At 39.0% G+C, this 17982-nt stretch overlaps 1 protein-coding gene across 3 annotated transcripts in view; it reads right to left on the reverse strand.

Moving 5' to 3' along the window:
• SLC44A1 (solute carrier family 44 member 1) overlaps nucleotides 1–17982 on the reverse strand; it is a 177762-nt gene that overhangs the window by 116280 nt on the left and 43500 nt on the right. For all 3 annotated transcript variants that reach the window (XM_074330783.2, XM_074330782.2, XM_074330784.2), the window contains exon 2: nucleotides 8862–8951. In XM_074330783.2, coding sequence (XP_074186884.2) covers nucleotides 8862–8951 — 90 coding nt within the window. The remainder of the gene's footprint in view (nucleotides 1–8861; nucleotides 8952–17982) is intronic.

Below are 17982 nucleotides of genomic sequence, written 5' to 3' on the forward strand. Positions count from 1 at the left end.
ACATAGTAAGAACTCAATAAGTATTAGCTATTATTGTTGGTAAAAATGAGAACAGGCTCTACGGGAAAGACCATGGGCTTTGGGGTCAGATAAACTTGCGTTGCTCAGTGGAACACTGATGACTCCATTTTCTACTTGTGTGATCTTGGACAAACTTGCTTACTTCCCTGTGCCTCAATTTACCCATAAAATGGGGTTGAAACCACTTACCATAAAGGCTGCTGCAAGAAGTCACATGAGATAATAAATGTGAAGTGTCTGTCTCAATAACTTTTAGTACCCTTCTGCCTCAAAACAGCAGCTAATGGCTAGATCTAGGATTAAGCACACGGTGGTCAGGACTCACTCATTCCCTCTCACCCTCTCACCCCTCCCCTTCTCTCCTGACTTCTCCAAGGATACTGCAGGGCAGTTAGTCCATCTCAGAACTTCAAGCCAATACTAACACGTGAGAAAAAAATATTTAATCCCCTACATACATACACATGTGCAAATCAGCATGCCGTTTTGCAAGCATATTTTTGAACCTCAAAAGAGGAATTCCTACAACTGAGCAAAAACTAGACGTGGAGGTCAACATTAGGAGGTTTAATGGCTAACAGTTCCAATACAGTTCTTTAACAAAAAGCATAGAGTAACAGAAAGAGAATCCAGAAAGACCTGGATTCAAACCCTCACTTTACCACTTACTACCTGTGTGACTGACCCATTACTTACTTAGACTGTTTCCTCCTCATCCCTAACAGAGTACTGAGGTTTTGTTTCCCATGGTTTCAGTTACCTGTAGTCACCTGTGGTCTGAAAATATTAAATGGAGAATTCCAGAAAGAAACAATTCGTAAGTTTTAAATTGCATGCCGTTCTGAATGGCATGATGAAATTGCGCTCCACACCCCACCCATCCTTCCTGGGACGTGAATCATCCCTTTGTCCAGCGTATCCATTCCACATATGCTACGTGCCGTTACTCACTTAGTAGCCTACTTGGTTATCAGACCGACAGTGCTTGTGCTCCAGTCATCCTTATTTTGCTTAATAATGGCCCCAAAGCGCAAGAGTAGTGATGCTGGCAATTTGAGTATGCCAAAGAGAAGCCATAAAGTACTTCCTTTAAGTGCACAGTTATGTGTATATAGGAAAAAGCATAGTACATTTGGGTTTGGTACTCTCCACAATTGCAGGTATCCACTGGGGGTCTTGGAAGGTATCCCCTGTGAATAAGGGGGACTAGTGTAATATCATCTACTTCACAGCCTAATGAAGAGGACTAAATGAGATAATGCGTATCTAGCCCCCAGCTGTTCCAATACATGGCAAGTAATCAATATACCGGGGGTGCCAAAAAAATGTACACACATGACTTGTATTCATCTTTTGTTAAGGGTATATATTGAGTATTACAATTTTAACACATTGTTTTCCTTTCTTAAAATGTGTATACATTTTTTTGGTATCCTCTGTCTAGTAGTTATTCACGGTAAATTTGAAAGACAAAGACTAAAGAGGTTGACAACCATAATTGGGGCCTAACCAAAAACCCCTGCAATTCTCTATTTTAGAACAAAAATTTATTGGGGGATAAAAGTGAGAGATATTGTCAGTAATTCTGTTACTACACAGAAACATTGAGACCACAATTATAATCTTCTTTCACTACTAGTCTAAAATAGCAAAGCCCTTATATAATTAAAAAGGTTATGTTCTTCTTTCACTTTTTATAGGAATTTGCTTCTGATGCTTGATTAGTACTTTGTGTTACCAATTCCTTTAAACGGTTTCTGATTTCCCTATTTTTAACAGTACTGTTGGACATGTGGGATTTTTGTGTTTCTTTTTAAGTATAAGCTACTTCCCATCCCTCCGGGATGTAGGCAAAGGATAAATGACAAACATCACAGGTAAGACGGGACATATTTTCATAATAGGCCATGTAAACTTCTTAGTAGCTTCCAAAAGCATTAGAGTAGAGAGGGTGAAAAGCTGCAGGGGAGAAAAGAAGGAGAATAATAAGATAATAAGATAGGAAGAAACCATGACTGTTATCCCAGGGACTTCCCATATGGTAAAAGCACTGACAATGAAGAACTAGGCCAAATATAATTAAAAACACAATTTCCTTAAAAAAAAAATAAAAAAATTCTGAAATCCAAATGCAAGAAGCAATATACCTAGTTTCAGATGAGAAAACATGTGGTCCACGAAATTAAAATAGGATGAGAGAAACTGTACAGAATACACTCAGTAATTTAATGGCTCCATAGAGGGTAGGGGTGGGGTGGGGGGAGGCATTCAACAGAAGGAAATCACATTAATGAAGCAAATGATAAGGGGTATGAGGAGAGCTTTTACAAGCCTAGAGTAGGGAGCAATCACTAGAGAGAAAGGAAGCCTATTAGTAATGAAGAGAACCATGGCTAAAATCTTAAAATGACTGAGCCACTGAAGTGCCTTCAAAACTGCTATTTTAAGAGAGGAGGAGTAGACAAATTGAATCACAAGGAGGCAGTGACTCAAAGCAGATGAAGGCACACGGGGATGGAGGCTCACAGGCAAGATCTGGCGATTAGTCAGTGCCTACTGCCTAAGCGAGGGAAAGACAATTTGCTAATTAATGAACTGTGCTCATTTTGCCTTCACATCACAAAGTTTAGTTTGACTTAATTAAGAGCTTTTGTCAGTTTCATTCACTATTGGTCAAATAGGAGGATAGGATTTTATTTCACAAGCATGTTTGAATTTCACACCTGGAGCCTTACTGAGCAAGGTAGAAAGCCTTACTTTAGTTTTGAGAAAAAAAATAAAAGTCAACAAAACACGAGTGGGAGGAGGAGTATGGAGTATGAATACAGCAAAATGTTTTGAAATAAAAATGTGGGGGAAAAAGTCTTAAGCTTACAGCCCCTCGCCCAGGAATTAATGAAATTATATCCAGATTCTACTTTTTCCTCAAATCCTACTTCCTTTAGCTTTATAAATCTCTCATCTCAATCAATGCTTAGTGTGTCAATCTCTTAATAACCAATTTGTCAAACCTTAGCGTAACATTTGGCTTGTTCCTCCTCTTTGGAGAACCCTGAGACAAGCAAGACTATTAGTCCCAGCTGACAGGGTAGGATGAGAATGCCAGATGCAGAACTATTACTTACGCAAACAACCTGAAAAAATTAAAAAATTCAGCCAATCTGCTAGATTTTTGGATTTCTTTAAAGTTTAACATTTAACAGGATGCATTACTCAAGAAAGAGGAGAAAGGAAGACAGTAATGATTGGAAGTCTAGGAAATATCCACTCAATAAGCATTTATTGATAATATACAAATGCAAAATGCCATGCAAGGTACAAAAGGGTTATAACACATAAAGTTTACCCTAGAAGAACTGAAATATCTCAAAAGAGAAGAAAACAATGCGGCGTGAGGGAGTAAAATCGTGAGGCTCAGTATCACGAGCAGCTTAAGAAATGGAAAAACAACAACAAAAATAACAGACATGGAATACAGGGAATTGAACCCAGCTCTGTCCCAAATGCTCCTTATGACCCTGGGCAAGTCACTTTAAATTCTCTGCTCCTCAGTTTCCTTACCTGTAACAAGGATAAAACTAGACTAATCTCTCTCTAGATTAAGCTCTTTTGGCTTCCAAAATGTTATGATTCTAAGGGATAGTAGATACAACGTAAATTTTTCAGGGTATACTTGCAGAGGGACTATAAACCCATTTGGTCCACTACAGTGACCCAGGGGGAAAAAAACAAAAAAACAAGAGTAAAAGCAAAATGGATTTAACTAAACTGTATTTTGAAAAACAGTTAAAATGGTTCATTTTATGTTACGTATACATGACCACAATTAAAAGTAAAAACAGGATTGAACGGAAAGTAGGGAGTCATTTGGGTCAGGTAACCTTAAGGTAATCTTTGGCATGCTGTTCTTCCTACTTTATGATCCTCGCAAAGCACAGACCCTCACAGAGGTGACAAAATACTGCAGTGAGTCGCTGAGTCTCTCACTTTGTGCTGCTATCAACAATAGTTAATGAGGTAGAAACACTATGTTCTGGGAACTGGGCTAATGTTATAAAATAAAAAAGGTCCTTGAAAGCAGTCTGAAGGGACAAACTATACAATGATGTCTCCTAAATCCAGCTCTAGTCCCTAGCATTCTCCAAATTTCCAACTCTGCATTTCCAATTGCTTACCCTTACCCATACATTCCACATGTCAAAAAGTCATCTCCTCATTTCACACTTTGCCAAATCATTTCCCTTTCCTGAATAGACCCTATGTCCATTTGTAGCATCATTATCTACTAGACTGCACAGATAAGATACAGAGTGAGAGGAAGCTTCAGTCTCCTCTCTCTATGCGTTGGGCCATCACCCCAGCTTCGTAACACTGCACTAGAGAAAGTGGTGATGCTCTGGGATTTGCTCCGAGTCTGAAATATTGACTAGACCACATTTTACTGGCCGGTAAGATTACCGTGTCCTACAGGTCCATGTTCTGAACTTTTTCTTTTATTCCCAGTTCCAGGCAACAAAAAAGGGACTGTTTCTTCAGTCTCAGAGATATAGAGGAAAAACTGAGGGTTGCTAGATGGGAGGGGGGTAGGGATAAGGGAGAAGGTGAGGGGATTAGAAAGCACAATCAGTAACCACAGATTGCTACGAGGATACAAAATACAGTTTGGGGAATATAATCAATAATGTTGTAAAGATTTTATAGGGTATCAGATGGACATTTGTCTTATTAGGGAGACCACTTCATAGATGGTATAGGTACCTGACCACTGCAGTGTATACCTGAAGCTGAAGCTGAATAATAATGAATGTCAACTATAATTTTATATAGATAGATAGATAGATAGATAGATAGATAGATAGATAGATAGATAGATAGAGAAAGAGAGAGAGAGTCACAGGATGTGGAGTACAGCATAAGGAATAGAGTCAATGGAATTGTAACAACTATATACAATGTCTGAAGGGTAGTAGATTGAGGAAAGGGGGTTATCACTTTGTGAGGGGTATAAATGTCTAACTAGTACTTTGTTTTGTACACCTGAAACTAATTAAAAAGAAAAAAAAGGGGGGGGGGACTGTTTCTTGAAGCCTCACCTTCTTCCTCTTCTCTCCTAGGTTCAATGTTGCCACTGTATAATCTAGACAAGTTATTAAACATATATCTATGCCTCAGTTTCCTTATCTGTAAAATGGGAATGCTGATAATGTTTACTTCCTTGAGCAGTTGGGAAAATTAAATGAGTCTCTGTGTCAAATGCAGAGAATAGTACCTAGTACATACGAATAGTAAGCAGCAATAATTATCAGGGGTAAGTTGCAGGGAGTCTCTAGCTTCTATTTTCCATGGTAAACACTCCTGTTAGGGCCATCCAGCCTCCTCTCTTTCTTGCCTTTTTGTGGCAAGCTGATCTGAGCTGATTTGGTCCAGGTGGACCACCTTTCTCTTGCCACCTCCCTTTCCCTCCCCTCCTCATATATTCCTCTCCCTGAGACAGAATGAAGTCAGACCTTACAACACGGGAAGAAACTTGAGCCCACATGGCCCAAGCTTTATTCCACAAGTCATTTTTACAATGGAGTACTCTATTGGGCATAAGCAGGTAACTGTTCAGCTACGAATAAAATGATACTATTTACCCATCCCATTTTTATTCTCTTATGTGTACAGAGGCATGGTTTGGATCCTATGAGGAGATAATGTAGGATGTGAGCTGAAAAACCCTTCCCTGCACCACTAACACAAGAACCTCTTAGTCATCCTTAATCTGTCTCTCACTCGCCAGCAATATTGATGATACCAAATCCTACTTTTAAAGTCTTTCTCCTCCTCCCCTTGTTTCAGGTTTTTCATCTCTTATCTGGACTTACCTGGACGATTGCATCAGCCTCCAAAGTGGTCTGCCTGCATCTCCTCCTCATTTACAGCAGCTTTAACAGCCATCTTGAACACAGACCACCAGGGCTATCCTACTAAACCCAGTCTTATCATTTTTTCTCAAAACTCTAGTGGTTTATCAGTATCCACAAAAGTGGGTCTCAACCCTGCATGAGCGTTAGAATCACAGAGATTGAATCAGAATCACTGAGCGGGGGCCTCGAAATGAATCTTTTATTTAAAGATCCCAGTTGATTCTAATATGCAGCTAGGGTTGCAAACCACATTTTTATTACTTTAATGGAAAATAGAAATTTAGAAGTCCAATGTTACATGTACTTTTTTACAGCAGGGTAAGCATATGTCCGATAATTTCAAAGTATTCATGTAAGTTCATGTGGAAGATGACAGCTCTCAAGAAGGCTGATAGCAATTCACTTTGAAAAATACCCTAAGTTCTAGACAATTCAAGCATGGAAAAACCTTGAAAGTAAGGGAAGAAATAAAAGAGAAATTTAAATATTTATGAAGAGACGAATATGTATAAATAAAAATATTTAATGGTGAAGATGAGTGAAAGATGAAAAGGTCTTAAAATATTTCAGAGCTGGAGCATAGTTATCAAGGAATGAGCAAAGAACGACAAGTAAAGATAGTGAATAAAGATATGGTTTAGGACGCAAGATGACTGAGAAAGAAGACTATAAAAGAAGCAGCCACTGGGCCACAAGAGGCAGCAAGTTCCAGTTCCTAGTCTATCTTTGCCACTTATAGTATCTTCTTAGATAAGCTAATATTTAATCTCGCTATACCTTGTCTATAAAGTGGGGATAAAAACCTATCTCACAGGGTAATGGGGAGAATTCAATGAGATAAATACATACATGAAAGCCTCAAGCATAAGTTAATGTTCAACACATATATGTTGAATGTTTCTCTTTAAAGTACTAACAGAATGAAATCCAAAGGGGGAGAAAAGAACTTTAGAAAACCATATAAAATAAATACCCAGAAGACAAACTTTGAACTACTGTTGTGCCAGTAGGGTGGGCAACAGAACTGTGAGAGCTCTCCAGTTTCCACATTGCAAAAGTTCATGTTAGTTCAACTCCATGAAGGCATTCCAAAACAAATAAAGTTATGCCTGAATTTAAAAGTACACACAGTGGGTCTTAATTATCTGTGCACTAAAATCAACATTATATTAATTACCATTGCATTAAAACATTTCAGAAAACAAATAGCTCCTTACTCTCAAGTCACTCCCAAGTCAGCCTATTAACATTAATGATTGCACTTTCCTGAGCTATTTTAGCACAGAATATCATAAGTGCCTCAGGTGGCAGGGACATGTTTTTATAAATATAATTTTGAAAGGTCAGCTGGTATTCCTCCCAGGATTAAATTCAGGGGGTGGGGAGAGGTTGTGGACGAATTCTGTTAGCAAAGACTCTTTTCCACACTCTCCCTGTATATTAGTGTATGCTGCATTTCAGTTGCCACTCTAATAAACTAAGTGGATTTTTAAACATGATCTTAGAAGTCCTAAGTTAGGAAATGTACCCATTTTGACTTTTCTAATATCATAAGTTTGCTGAAACTGAGCTGTCTATTATCTTTAAAATTAATACTCCTTATTTTACTGGATGTGTTGTATCTCATTAAAATGTACTGCTTTCTTTTCCTTGGTTCAGGGGAAGAAGTGATACCTACAGTTATACCTATTAGCCACGATTAGGGTTGCTCTGTGATTCTCAAATGGCATTTGCAGGTCGGCAGTTGCCTAGAGACCCAGAATAAGATTTTCCTAAAGAACCTCTATAAAAGGCATGGGAAAAGGGGAATTAAAAATACTGACACATAAGTGAAAAAAATGGCTGCTGAGGTAGCATAATTGTGTTTTGAGTTGTAAAGACTATGAAAGAGAGAGTAATACTGTCTGCACAGGCCCTTTGAGAAAGAAGAAACAAAGTGGCAGAAAGAGCCCTGGCCTAGAAGTTACGAGACAGGGGCTCCGTTTCCAGCTCTGCCATTAATTAGGAGTGTGGCCTTGGGAATTGATCTCTGGGTCTGAGGTTTTTAATCTATAAAATGAGGGTGATGGACCAGAAGAGGAGTTGCAAGTCTTTCCTAGCTCTAAACATCAGCTAGTTTGAAAACCGCTGTTTTCATTTTTCCCAGCGCTGCACACAGGCAGTCATTCTGAAGTCCCTGAGATCGGTGTCAGAAACTCCTGCAGGGCAGAGTGGTTACACAGATTGGATGAGGACAGCCCCAACACCTAGCGCCAGGGACTTTGCTCCTCCAACCTCTGTACCCACTGGGAAATCACCAGGTCCCCTGATCTCAACTGAGAGATGCCACTTATACAGTAAACACAATAGGCAGCAGGGGCGCAGTGTGGGTAGAGGAAGAAGCAGTGAGCAACCAGCCTCTTCTCTAAAAAGAACCCCAAAATGTCAATACTGGGAGCATTGTAGGCATCATGTGGCACAACCTCTAATTTTATACAAAGGAACACCAGCCCCTGAGAGGAAACTGACTGATGCAAAAATAACCATTAGGTCTATGTAACCGGATTGGATAAATATTCAGGACTCTTGACTCCATGGCCAACGCCCTCTCTGCTCACCACCCCATAAAGATCAGAGTTCACAGAAATGTATGTCAAATCATCTGGCTTTCTGAAATGATCTAGTCAAAGAGATAGGGTTCCAACTGCTCCGTAAATTTTGATCTATTTTCATGTACAAAAAAAAAAAAATCAAGGGGTACCAAATAGTACCAGTGAATTATATGGTAGAAAAACAACGTGCTTCAGTGGTATCCTATGACCTCCATTTATAAGCAATTCAGGAGGACTTAAAAATAAATTTAAAAATAACAAGCTCCCTCTTTAAGCCAGTTCCCCATCATTCCCGTGGATCATGAGTTCAAGTTCTGATCATCTGGGAGAGTTTCCTTACCATCCCAATGCAGAAGAGGATAAAAAGCAGCAGCCATGGTAAGTCTGTGCAGCTACGTTCCTCCAGTGGCTTCCATTCTCGTTTGGAGCTCTAACAGGAAATATAAAATAAAAGGGTAGTAAATGTTAAATTTAGTTAAAATCCGGAAAGCACAAACATACCATTTATACCTAGATCCCTTCTTTGCTTGACAAGTTTCTATTGAACCTTTAAGATGCAACTTCAATAATTACCACCTTCCTGTGAAGTTTATCCCAACTCCCACCCTACTTCCTGGCCAGGCAGAGTACTGATTCCAGTGCTTTTCTGGTACCACTAGTAGAGCACTTAGCATGTTGAACTGTTATTTGTTGAGCTGTGTCCCCAGTAGATCATGTGCTTTGCAAAGGAAGAGACCACTTCTCTTTTCCCAGCATCTAACATGATGCCTGAGGGCTCATGATAGGTACTCATTATGAACTTTTACAAATGAATAAACAAATGAACAAATTCTTCCAGTTGCAATTTTGGTGCTAGCTTTTTATTGTGTGTCCAGATGCCAGATTTAAAAATTTAGAATCTGCTTTCTATATGTTCTCTTCTAGGAAGGAAGCCCATTAAAATAAATTTCTATTCAGGGGTAGATTTTTCTAAGTCTTATAAAGTTCAGGAAGGAAAAACTAAATTAAGACACTGTTGCAGACAGATCTGGGCAACTCCTACACCACCATCCATAAATTTTCATTCTGTTTCTGGAAGGTGTAAAGAGTTTCTATATCAAACACAGAGTTTCCTGACTAAAGAACAAGAGGCATTCTAAAAGTTAATTTGCAAAGTATTAGGTTAGAATGTAATTACATTTTTTTCTTAAGAGTAACAGTCTTAGGTTCTCAAGTCAGCTCACAAATTCCTTTTAACCAGAATGTAATTGAAACAACACTTCTTAGCTTTCTGATGAACAGAAATCCCTGAGTCTCACACCCTCACCTGGAAAGTAAGAGGGGGGGGGGGGAGAAAGAAGGGAGCCTTGGAAAATCTATGGGAAATGTTTGTTCAAAAAAGAAGGTTGGGGCATCCAGTGGCTTCCATGACAAGGTCCAGGAAGCCATCTTGAGAAGACTTGTTAGTAGGAAGGGCACAAGCAGAAGGGGCTGCGGATAAGGAAGCCCTCTAGTATAGTTAGTAGTTAGAGTGTCAGAGTGGGGAGCTCGTTCTCAATCAAGTTTGCTTAGCTTTCCCTTCCTTTAAAAACAGTAGCTTTTAATTGTGTACCCTTTGATAACTTGATGAAAGCTACAGATTCTTTTCTTAGGAGGTCAGCATATAATTGCATAATTTTCATAAAAGTTTCAGGAATTCAGAGCCCAGGTTAAGAAACTGAACCTTAGAATACCTGCCTATCAACACTGAAGGCAGAAAATTTGAGCTTCAACCACTTCTTCCTGACCCCTTAAATGCTAACTAGATAAATGCATTTTCTGTGTTTAGTGCCTTACTCGGTTCAGTTGTTCACCACCAACAAAAAAACACCACCACCCTTGATCGCTTGCTCCCAGACACCCACACAAGAAAACAAGAACACTAGTTAGTCATGGAAAAAACCTTACCCCAAGATTCTAGCATTAAAAATGAAGAGTGAGGAGGCAGTTTTTTCCAGAGGAATGTAATACTATGGCAAATGGATAAAGGACTCTGCTTTCTCCCTCACTCTGTCATTAGTCAGCTGTATGACTGAAGGTAAATTGCTTCATCTCCCTGGGTGGTAGGAAGAAATTAGACTAGATCTCCTAGGTTCCTTCCAACTCTTAAAAAATTTATTATCAGGAATGCAATTTTGTAAAAATTTTTGTTATGACAAGAAAAAAAACTGCAAAAATAATTTGACATATTCCCTGTGTTATTCAAATAAGAATGCCTGTATTGTGGTCTGTAGTTTGGAAGACAGTTGCTCACAGTATGAATAAAGAATGTTTCTTTGTATTAAATAACTTTAATCTTCAATAATACCCATTACAGTAAAATTACTTAGAAACACAGAATTTGAACAACTCTTTGAAATGCATTATGTTTATTTACTCAAAGGTAATATCCAGATCAACAGCTACTTTAATATACTATATTTGTTTATCTTAACAAACTGTATTGGAGGGTGGGGAAGGACTCTGATTGATTAAGCATTTTATCTACAACTATTTTCTTAGTATTTTTGTCTCAGACCAACATTCAGTTTTCAATGCTTTAATTCTCATCTACAAAGAAAGTGGGATTTCAGTCTTGACCAGAAAAAAAACCAAAGATTCAACATCGCAGCAATTCAATTCAACTCACTGTGGGCCATTTCTGGGCCAAACACATAGAAAACCTTTCAGTGGGGATGAGAAGTGGGAAGCGGATAGGTATTACATACAAAAAATAGGGACAGAGTACAAAGTAGAATGCAAGAACACAAAGAAGGGGTGGTCACCATCACCCAGATACAGAAAGGCTTCTCAGCGGAGAGGCAGCTTCCTTCATAGGTGTTCTGAGGATTAAATGTGAGCATCTGCCACATAGTAGGCACTACTACTTCATCAACACTCAGTTTTCAGTTAACCCTGTCCCTATTGTTAAAATATCCCTTTAGGGGCCCGCCCCGGTGGCTCAGGCGGTTAGAGCTCCATGCTCCTAACTCCGAAGGCTGCCGGTTCAATTCCCACGTGGGCCAGTAGGCTCTCAACCACAAAGTTGCCGGTTCAATTCCTCGAGTCCCGCAAGGGATGGAGGGCTCCGCCCCCTGCAATTAACATTGAACCCAGCACCTTGAGCTGAGCTGCCTCCCAGATGGCTCAGTTGGTTGGAGCGCAGGCTCTCAACCACAAGGTTGCCAGTTTGATTCCTCGACTCCCGCAAGGGATGGTAGGCTGCGCCCCCCCACAACCAGCAACTGGACCTGGAGCTGAGCTGCACCCTCCACAACTAAGACTGAAAGGACAACAACTTGAAGCTGAACGACACCCTCCACAACTAAGATTGAAAGGACAACAACTTGACTTGGAAAAAAGGCCTGGAAGTATACACTGTTCCCCAATAAAGTCCTGTTCCCTCCCCCCCCCACCCCCCGCAAAAAAAATCCCTTTACCAGGTGGACCTTTCCATTGAAAGGAGTAAAAAGAATATTAAACTTGCTTTTCCCCTTCTATTTACTACAAATTTGACTTAGTGTGGCAAAATTCATTTTGGCTACTATTTTAATGCCACCAGTTATTCGTTACTATTAACTAGACAGTATACCCAAAGCTTCACATACATTGTCTTCTATGTTCAAAACAGCTCTCTGATGTAGGCATGATCCCTATTTCACAGATAAGGAAACTCAGGATCAAAAGTTAAACAAGCAGCCCAAGGTTTCATAGCAGTGCAATCAAGATTTGAACACGAGACTGTGACTGCAAAGCCAAATCTGATGAGAATATCATTCATTTGTACTAATCAGTGAAGAGCAAAAACCTCCATTAGTTTTTTCTTACATGCAAAATTTGGGAGTCAACCCAATAATTTAAAATCCTACAGGCACAGAAAAAGAGAGTGAGATGTTTTATGAGCCATGAAATTTCTCAAGTGAGTCAGGAAACCCAATGGTTGAAAATTTTTAATGATTCTCTAACAGATTTAACCAAGTGGTAACTGGATTTAATGCTGCCCATTTCTTCCAATTAAAATCCACATAGACCCGGCAAAAAGTAAAGTGTTTTGCAAAAGCACTTTTTAAATGTGACTTTTGTCTCTTTCTCAAATTCTACATGAGATTAATACAGGCTGTCAATAAATGTTAGGTCCCTTCCCCTTCACAGAATCTTACAATTTAGGAACTAAATAGGACCAAAGTAATCACACAGTCCAAACCTTTCAATGAGAATGATTGAGACCCAGGGAAAAGGAAGAAGGAACTTGCCCAGACGAACTTCTTTGATCCTCAAAACAAATCTGTTGGTTATTATTATATACTGTGTTTCCCTGAAAATAAGACCTAGCCGGATAATCAGCTTTAATGCATCTTTTGAAGCAAAAATTAATATAAGACCCAGTCTTATTTTACTATAAGACCAGGTATAATATAATATAATATAATATAATATAATATAATATAATATAATATAATATAATATAACATAATACCTGGTCGTATATTAATTTTTGCTCCAAAAGACACATTAGAGTTGATAGTCTGGCTAGATCTTATTTTCAGGGAAACAGGGTATTCCCAATTTTCCTACTTTGTAAAAGAGGAAACACAGCTCCAGAGAAAATAGTGGAAAATCTATTTCTGAAACTTGAGTCTTCAAATTCTGAGGACTCTGTAAGAAAGAGTGAAGGAAATGCTGAAAGTAAAAACATAACAGAGATGAAGAATGACTGATCAGGATTATCAGCAGACTAAACACACCCAAGGAAAGAATCAATTCACTCAAGGATAAGTCAGTAGAAATTACCCAAAGTGAAACACAAAGAAAAAGAAAAGTGAAAATTAAAAACCCAGAACATAGCATTCAAGGACTATAGGAAAATGTCGAATGGGCTAACATATGTGTAATTGGAATCCCAGAAGGAGAAGATAGAATGGGGCAGAGGGACTATTAGAAGAAATAATGACTGAGAATTTTCCAAAAACAACAAAACAAATCAAAGCACAGATCCAAGAAGCTCAGAGAATCCTAAACAGGATTAATACAACACACACACGCGTGTATGCATGCATACACATATACCCTCTACACATATTATATTCAAACTGTCAAGATAAAGAGATCATCTTGATGGCAGCAAAAGACAGGAAAAGACACATTACATACAGAAAAACAAAGATTAAGCAAACTTGTCAGAAACTATGCAAAGCAAAAAACCATGAATGACATCTTTAAATTATTGAAAGAAGTTTTAAAAACCAGTATTAACCCAGAATTCTATACCCAGAGAAAATGTCTCTCAGAAATGAAGACTTTTTCAGGCAAAAAGAAAAAAACTAAGAGAATTTATTAGCAGCAAACTGGAATTACAAAAAATGTTAAAGAAAGTTTTACAGACAGGAAGAATATGGTACCAGACAAACTTGGATGTACACAAAGAAATAAAAATTTCCAAAAGTGGGTAAAATGAAGGTTTGAAATTTTCCATAATAAAAAGCTTTTTTAAGAAAATTTAAAAAACAAAGGTGTGAATGTATGTATATATAAACATTCTCATTATATAGTCTTCTTGCATTTTTACAAGGTTAATAATGTAGAAGGCAGAATTAATTTTTAAACTAGTAATAGACCATTAATAAATAATTCTAAGTCAGAACACAGCTGATATCTACTTCATGTTTGTCTTATATTCATATCCTTAAAGTTAAGGAAGAACAATGTTTAATATATTCACATTCCTTCCTACATTTTGTATATTACAGATGAAAAATAAAAAAGCTTCTATAATATCTCTTACAGTAGCCATACTACAGGCAACTATGTCCCGGACTCCACATTCACTATGAGCCTTGATAGCTAAACCCAAGGCCTTCCAGTGAATTTGATACGCTCTACTAGGGGTGTGTATTTTTCAGGAAATAAACCTGTAAAAAGTTTTATCCTGAATTTTCATGTTACTTCTAATGAAGATATAGTTGTTGAGTAAATGTATTTGTAGATAATAATAACACACAAAGGTTCTGACAAGTAATATGTAATAACCATTTGGTCAAATCAGATATCACTGGATGGCATCAGAAGTAACAGGGCGGGAAGGGTGCAAAGGCAGGGGACTAATCGAGTAGGAAAAAGTCTGGCAGATGTGAATCTAGTTTACAGAAGTAGGCAGCCCAGGAAGGATTAGGAAGATTGGAAGTAAGTAGGGTTCAAAATCCAGGAAGTCAGAAGGCACCTAGGTGATATCTAAAGGCAAAGACTTTACTCGGAGCTTTTTCACTGCCCTCTTTTTATACTTACTGTCCATAGTGTATGACTTTCTCCTAATTACGATAGAGGTACAAAGCTTCCCAAAAGATTCTTACAGTAATCTAATAACAGTATTACCTAATGCTATGAATCTTTCCTTGATACACCAGATTTTTTTGTAGACAAGGTTTGAAAATAATGGCAAATGTGCTACAACATGGTTACAGTCAATTAAACTAAGTAGTTACCATACTTTCAGACAATATTCTTCATAAAGAACCAATGGTTTTTCAAATACATACTGAGAACCACACAAAGATTCAAAGCCAGGTAAGAGGAGCCCCTGTGCTTACTGAGCTCTAGTTCAGCAAAAGAGGCAAGCTAAGTACTATGATATCATGAGAAATGCCAAAATAGAGATGTGTAAAAAGTACTGCTGGAATACAGATGGGGAACCATTAAGCAAATATTTGTGAAATCAGTTGAAATTATTTCCTAAATTTCTGAAACAAACACTGAAAAATGACCCTTTGATGTCTAAAATAAAATGTGTTTTATGCCCAAAACATACTAAAAATTCTTACTAGCTATGATGGGGAAATATTGACTGCCAAGTAAGAATTATCCCACTCAGAAATGCTTAGTAGTAAACAAACAGAACATGAAATTGGCTTAAAAAAACAAGTATCATCCATTTCTCACTTTGTATCCATTAAGATTCCTTTATCCTAAAGATGGTATGGTTGTTCCAGTTAGGAAAGGGCCTTCCAGTCTTGGAGAACAGGAAAAATATCTTTCATTTTCTGACACAATTAGCACAGGGCTCTATTTACTAAGCTACTAGAATAACATTTTCATGTTGATGTCACTGGTGAGATTCCTACTACCACTGAGTTAAATACTATCTGGTCACATACAAGGCATGACCAAACAATATGGTGAATGTTTAAATTAAAAAAAAAAAATTATTTCATTAAAAGACACATTGCCATTAATGCCCCTCAAAATACTCCTCCTCGCTTCAACACACTTATCCCATTGTTCTTGCCACTTTCTGAAGCAGTTCTGGATGTCCTCTTTCATGTCTTTCTTTAGTTGCGCTGTCGTGGCTGCCTCTATGTGCTGAATCATTTTGACTTTGGGGAAGAGCCAGAAGTTGTATGGTGCCAGATCTGGTGAATAAGGTAGATGAGGACACACTGTAATGTTTTTATTTGACAGAAACTGTAGTATACTAGAAGCTATGTGTGACACAGTGTTGTCATGATGGACGATGATTTATGGTACACTTTAAAACACCTTCAACTGTAGTTCACACCTGACTGACTGTACTGAACAAGTTGAAATTTGTCACACACTGTTACTAAGGTTCGACACGTTGCTTCCCATATTGAAGACCCCTGCCTTTCCACTGGATGGCACTTGGCAGCAGCATTCACCGTATTTTGTGATCACAACGGAAAGACTCCATGTCACACATTGCTTCTGGTATATGGCAATTTCTGTCCCATAAAACCACTGCAGGGTGTCCTTATCCACCTTATTCACCAGGTCTGGCACTGTGCGACTTCTGGCGCTTCCCCAAAGTCAAAATGACCACGAAAGGTAAACATTTTGAATCGACTCAGGACATTGAGGCAGCCACGATAGGGCAACTAAAGACACTCACAAAAGAGGACTTCCAGAACTGCTTCAGAAAGTGGCGATAATGAGGGGATAAGTGTATTTGAAGTGAGAGGGAGTACTTTGAGGGGGGATTAATGACAAGGTGTCTTTTACTGTAATACATTTTCCCCCCTTTCTTCCGCCTCCCCACACCCCCACCCCCTCCCACCCCAACTCCAGGTCAAGCCGTTGTTTCTCAATCTAATTGTGTAGGACACAGCTCCCTGGCCCATGCTGGTGTTATGAGCCTTGCGCTCCCTCCCGGCTGAGGTAGTCAGTCTATCACCAGTCGTTGGTCGACTGCTCACAGCAACTCGCAGCAGTTCTCACTGGCTGCCAGCCACTCACGCTGGCCACTGCTGCTCATGGTGGCAAACGATAGCCCACAGCAGCCCACAGGCAGCTCACGCCAACCTCTGGCTGCTCATGGCACCCCAGCTCCAGCTGGTTTTCACTATCTTAGATGACCCATGTGGGAATCGAACCAGCGACCTTGGTGTTAGAGGAGCACAGCGCTCCAACCACCTGAGCCACCGGGCCGGCCCTGTAATACATTTTTTGAACTTAAACATTTACCATATTTGTTGATCACACCTTGTACATCTAGAGTTGCTGCGATTTGGAATTTCTGATGGGATAAACGACTACAGGCTCCTTTGTCATTCCCCCAGAGTAAGCCAGAGAATTGCATTCTCCTACATTCAGAGCAACAGTAAGTGGCAACCTGGGAGGCTGGTCCAAAGGAAGAGAACTGATGTAAAGATAGTGTTAACCCTGCAAGAAAAGGACAAACCAGAATTGATTCCAATATCATGTGGGCCAGCAAGTCACAATTACAGCACTGCCCATGCTTCTGTGTTTTTATCAGTTTACTAGTATTCATAACTATCAATTAAGTATTAAAGCTTAGAAATTTAAGCAGAATCAAGATTATCCTCCACACATGCTTACACTTCTATAGGACAGAAATAAAGGAGAGTTAAACTGGTAGGCTAGGAATTGCAGTAACCTGAAACTTACAGCTCACAACAAGCATACAGGTGCCATCCTTCATGTAGATCTCTGCAGCAGATTCATCCTTTCCATCCACGCTGCCTCTCCCAGATTCCAATGCAATACCAACTCTGTGTGAAGGCCAAAGCAAGCTAAGATGTGGCCTCTCACCCAGCACAGGTTCCCAGAATATATCCTTGGGAAATGCTCATTCATTTGTTGAATAAGCAAATCCCTCCCGCCCTAATATTTTTCTTGACCATCGAAGTCTACTTCTTGGGTCAACAGACAACCTCCAAAAGAATGTCAGAGTTCCAGGGGTTCTGCAGTAGTTTTCATTGTCCCAACTATTCCCTGGCACATCCAAAAAGCCTCCTACGTAGTCACTGAATGCATCTCTAAGGTCACTGCTTATATAGACATTTGTGTGATTTAAGTACGTATGTGACAAACACTAACCTATCTGTGAGGACTTTATTTTGGTCGTGTCCATTTGTTTTACACAAAAACCTCAGGTATCAAAGGCAAATACACTCCAAATCTCCAAAGCTCCCTCCAAGGACATACTGCTTCAT

This window comes from Rhinolophus sinicus, chromosome 16 (genome assembly GCF_057876585.1).
Source record: "Rhinolophus sinicus isolate RSI-liver-muscle chromosome 16, RSI-T2T, whole genome shotgun sequence".
Taxonomy (NCBI): domain Eukaryota; kingdom Metazoa; phylum Chordata; class Mammalia; order Chiroptera; family Rhinolophidae; genus Rhinolophus; species Rhinolophus sinicus.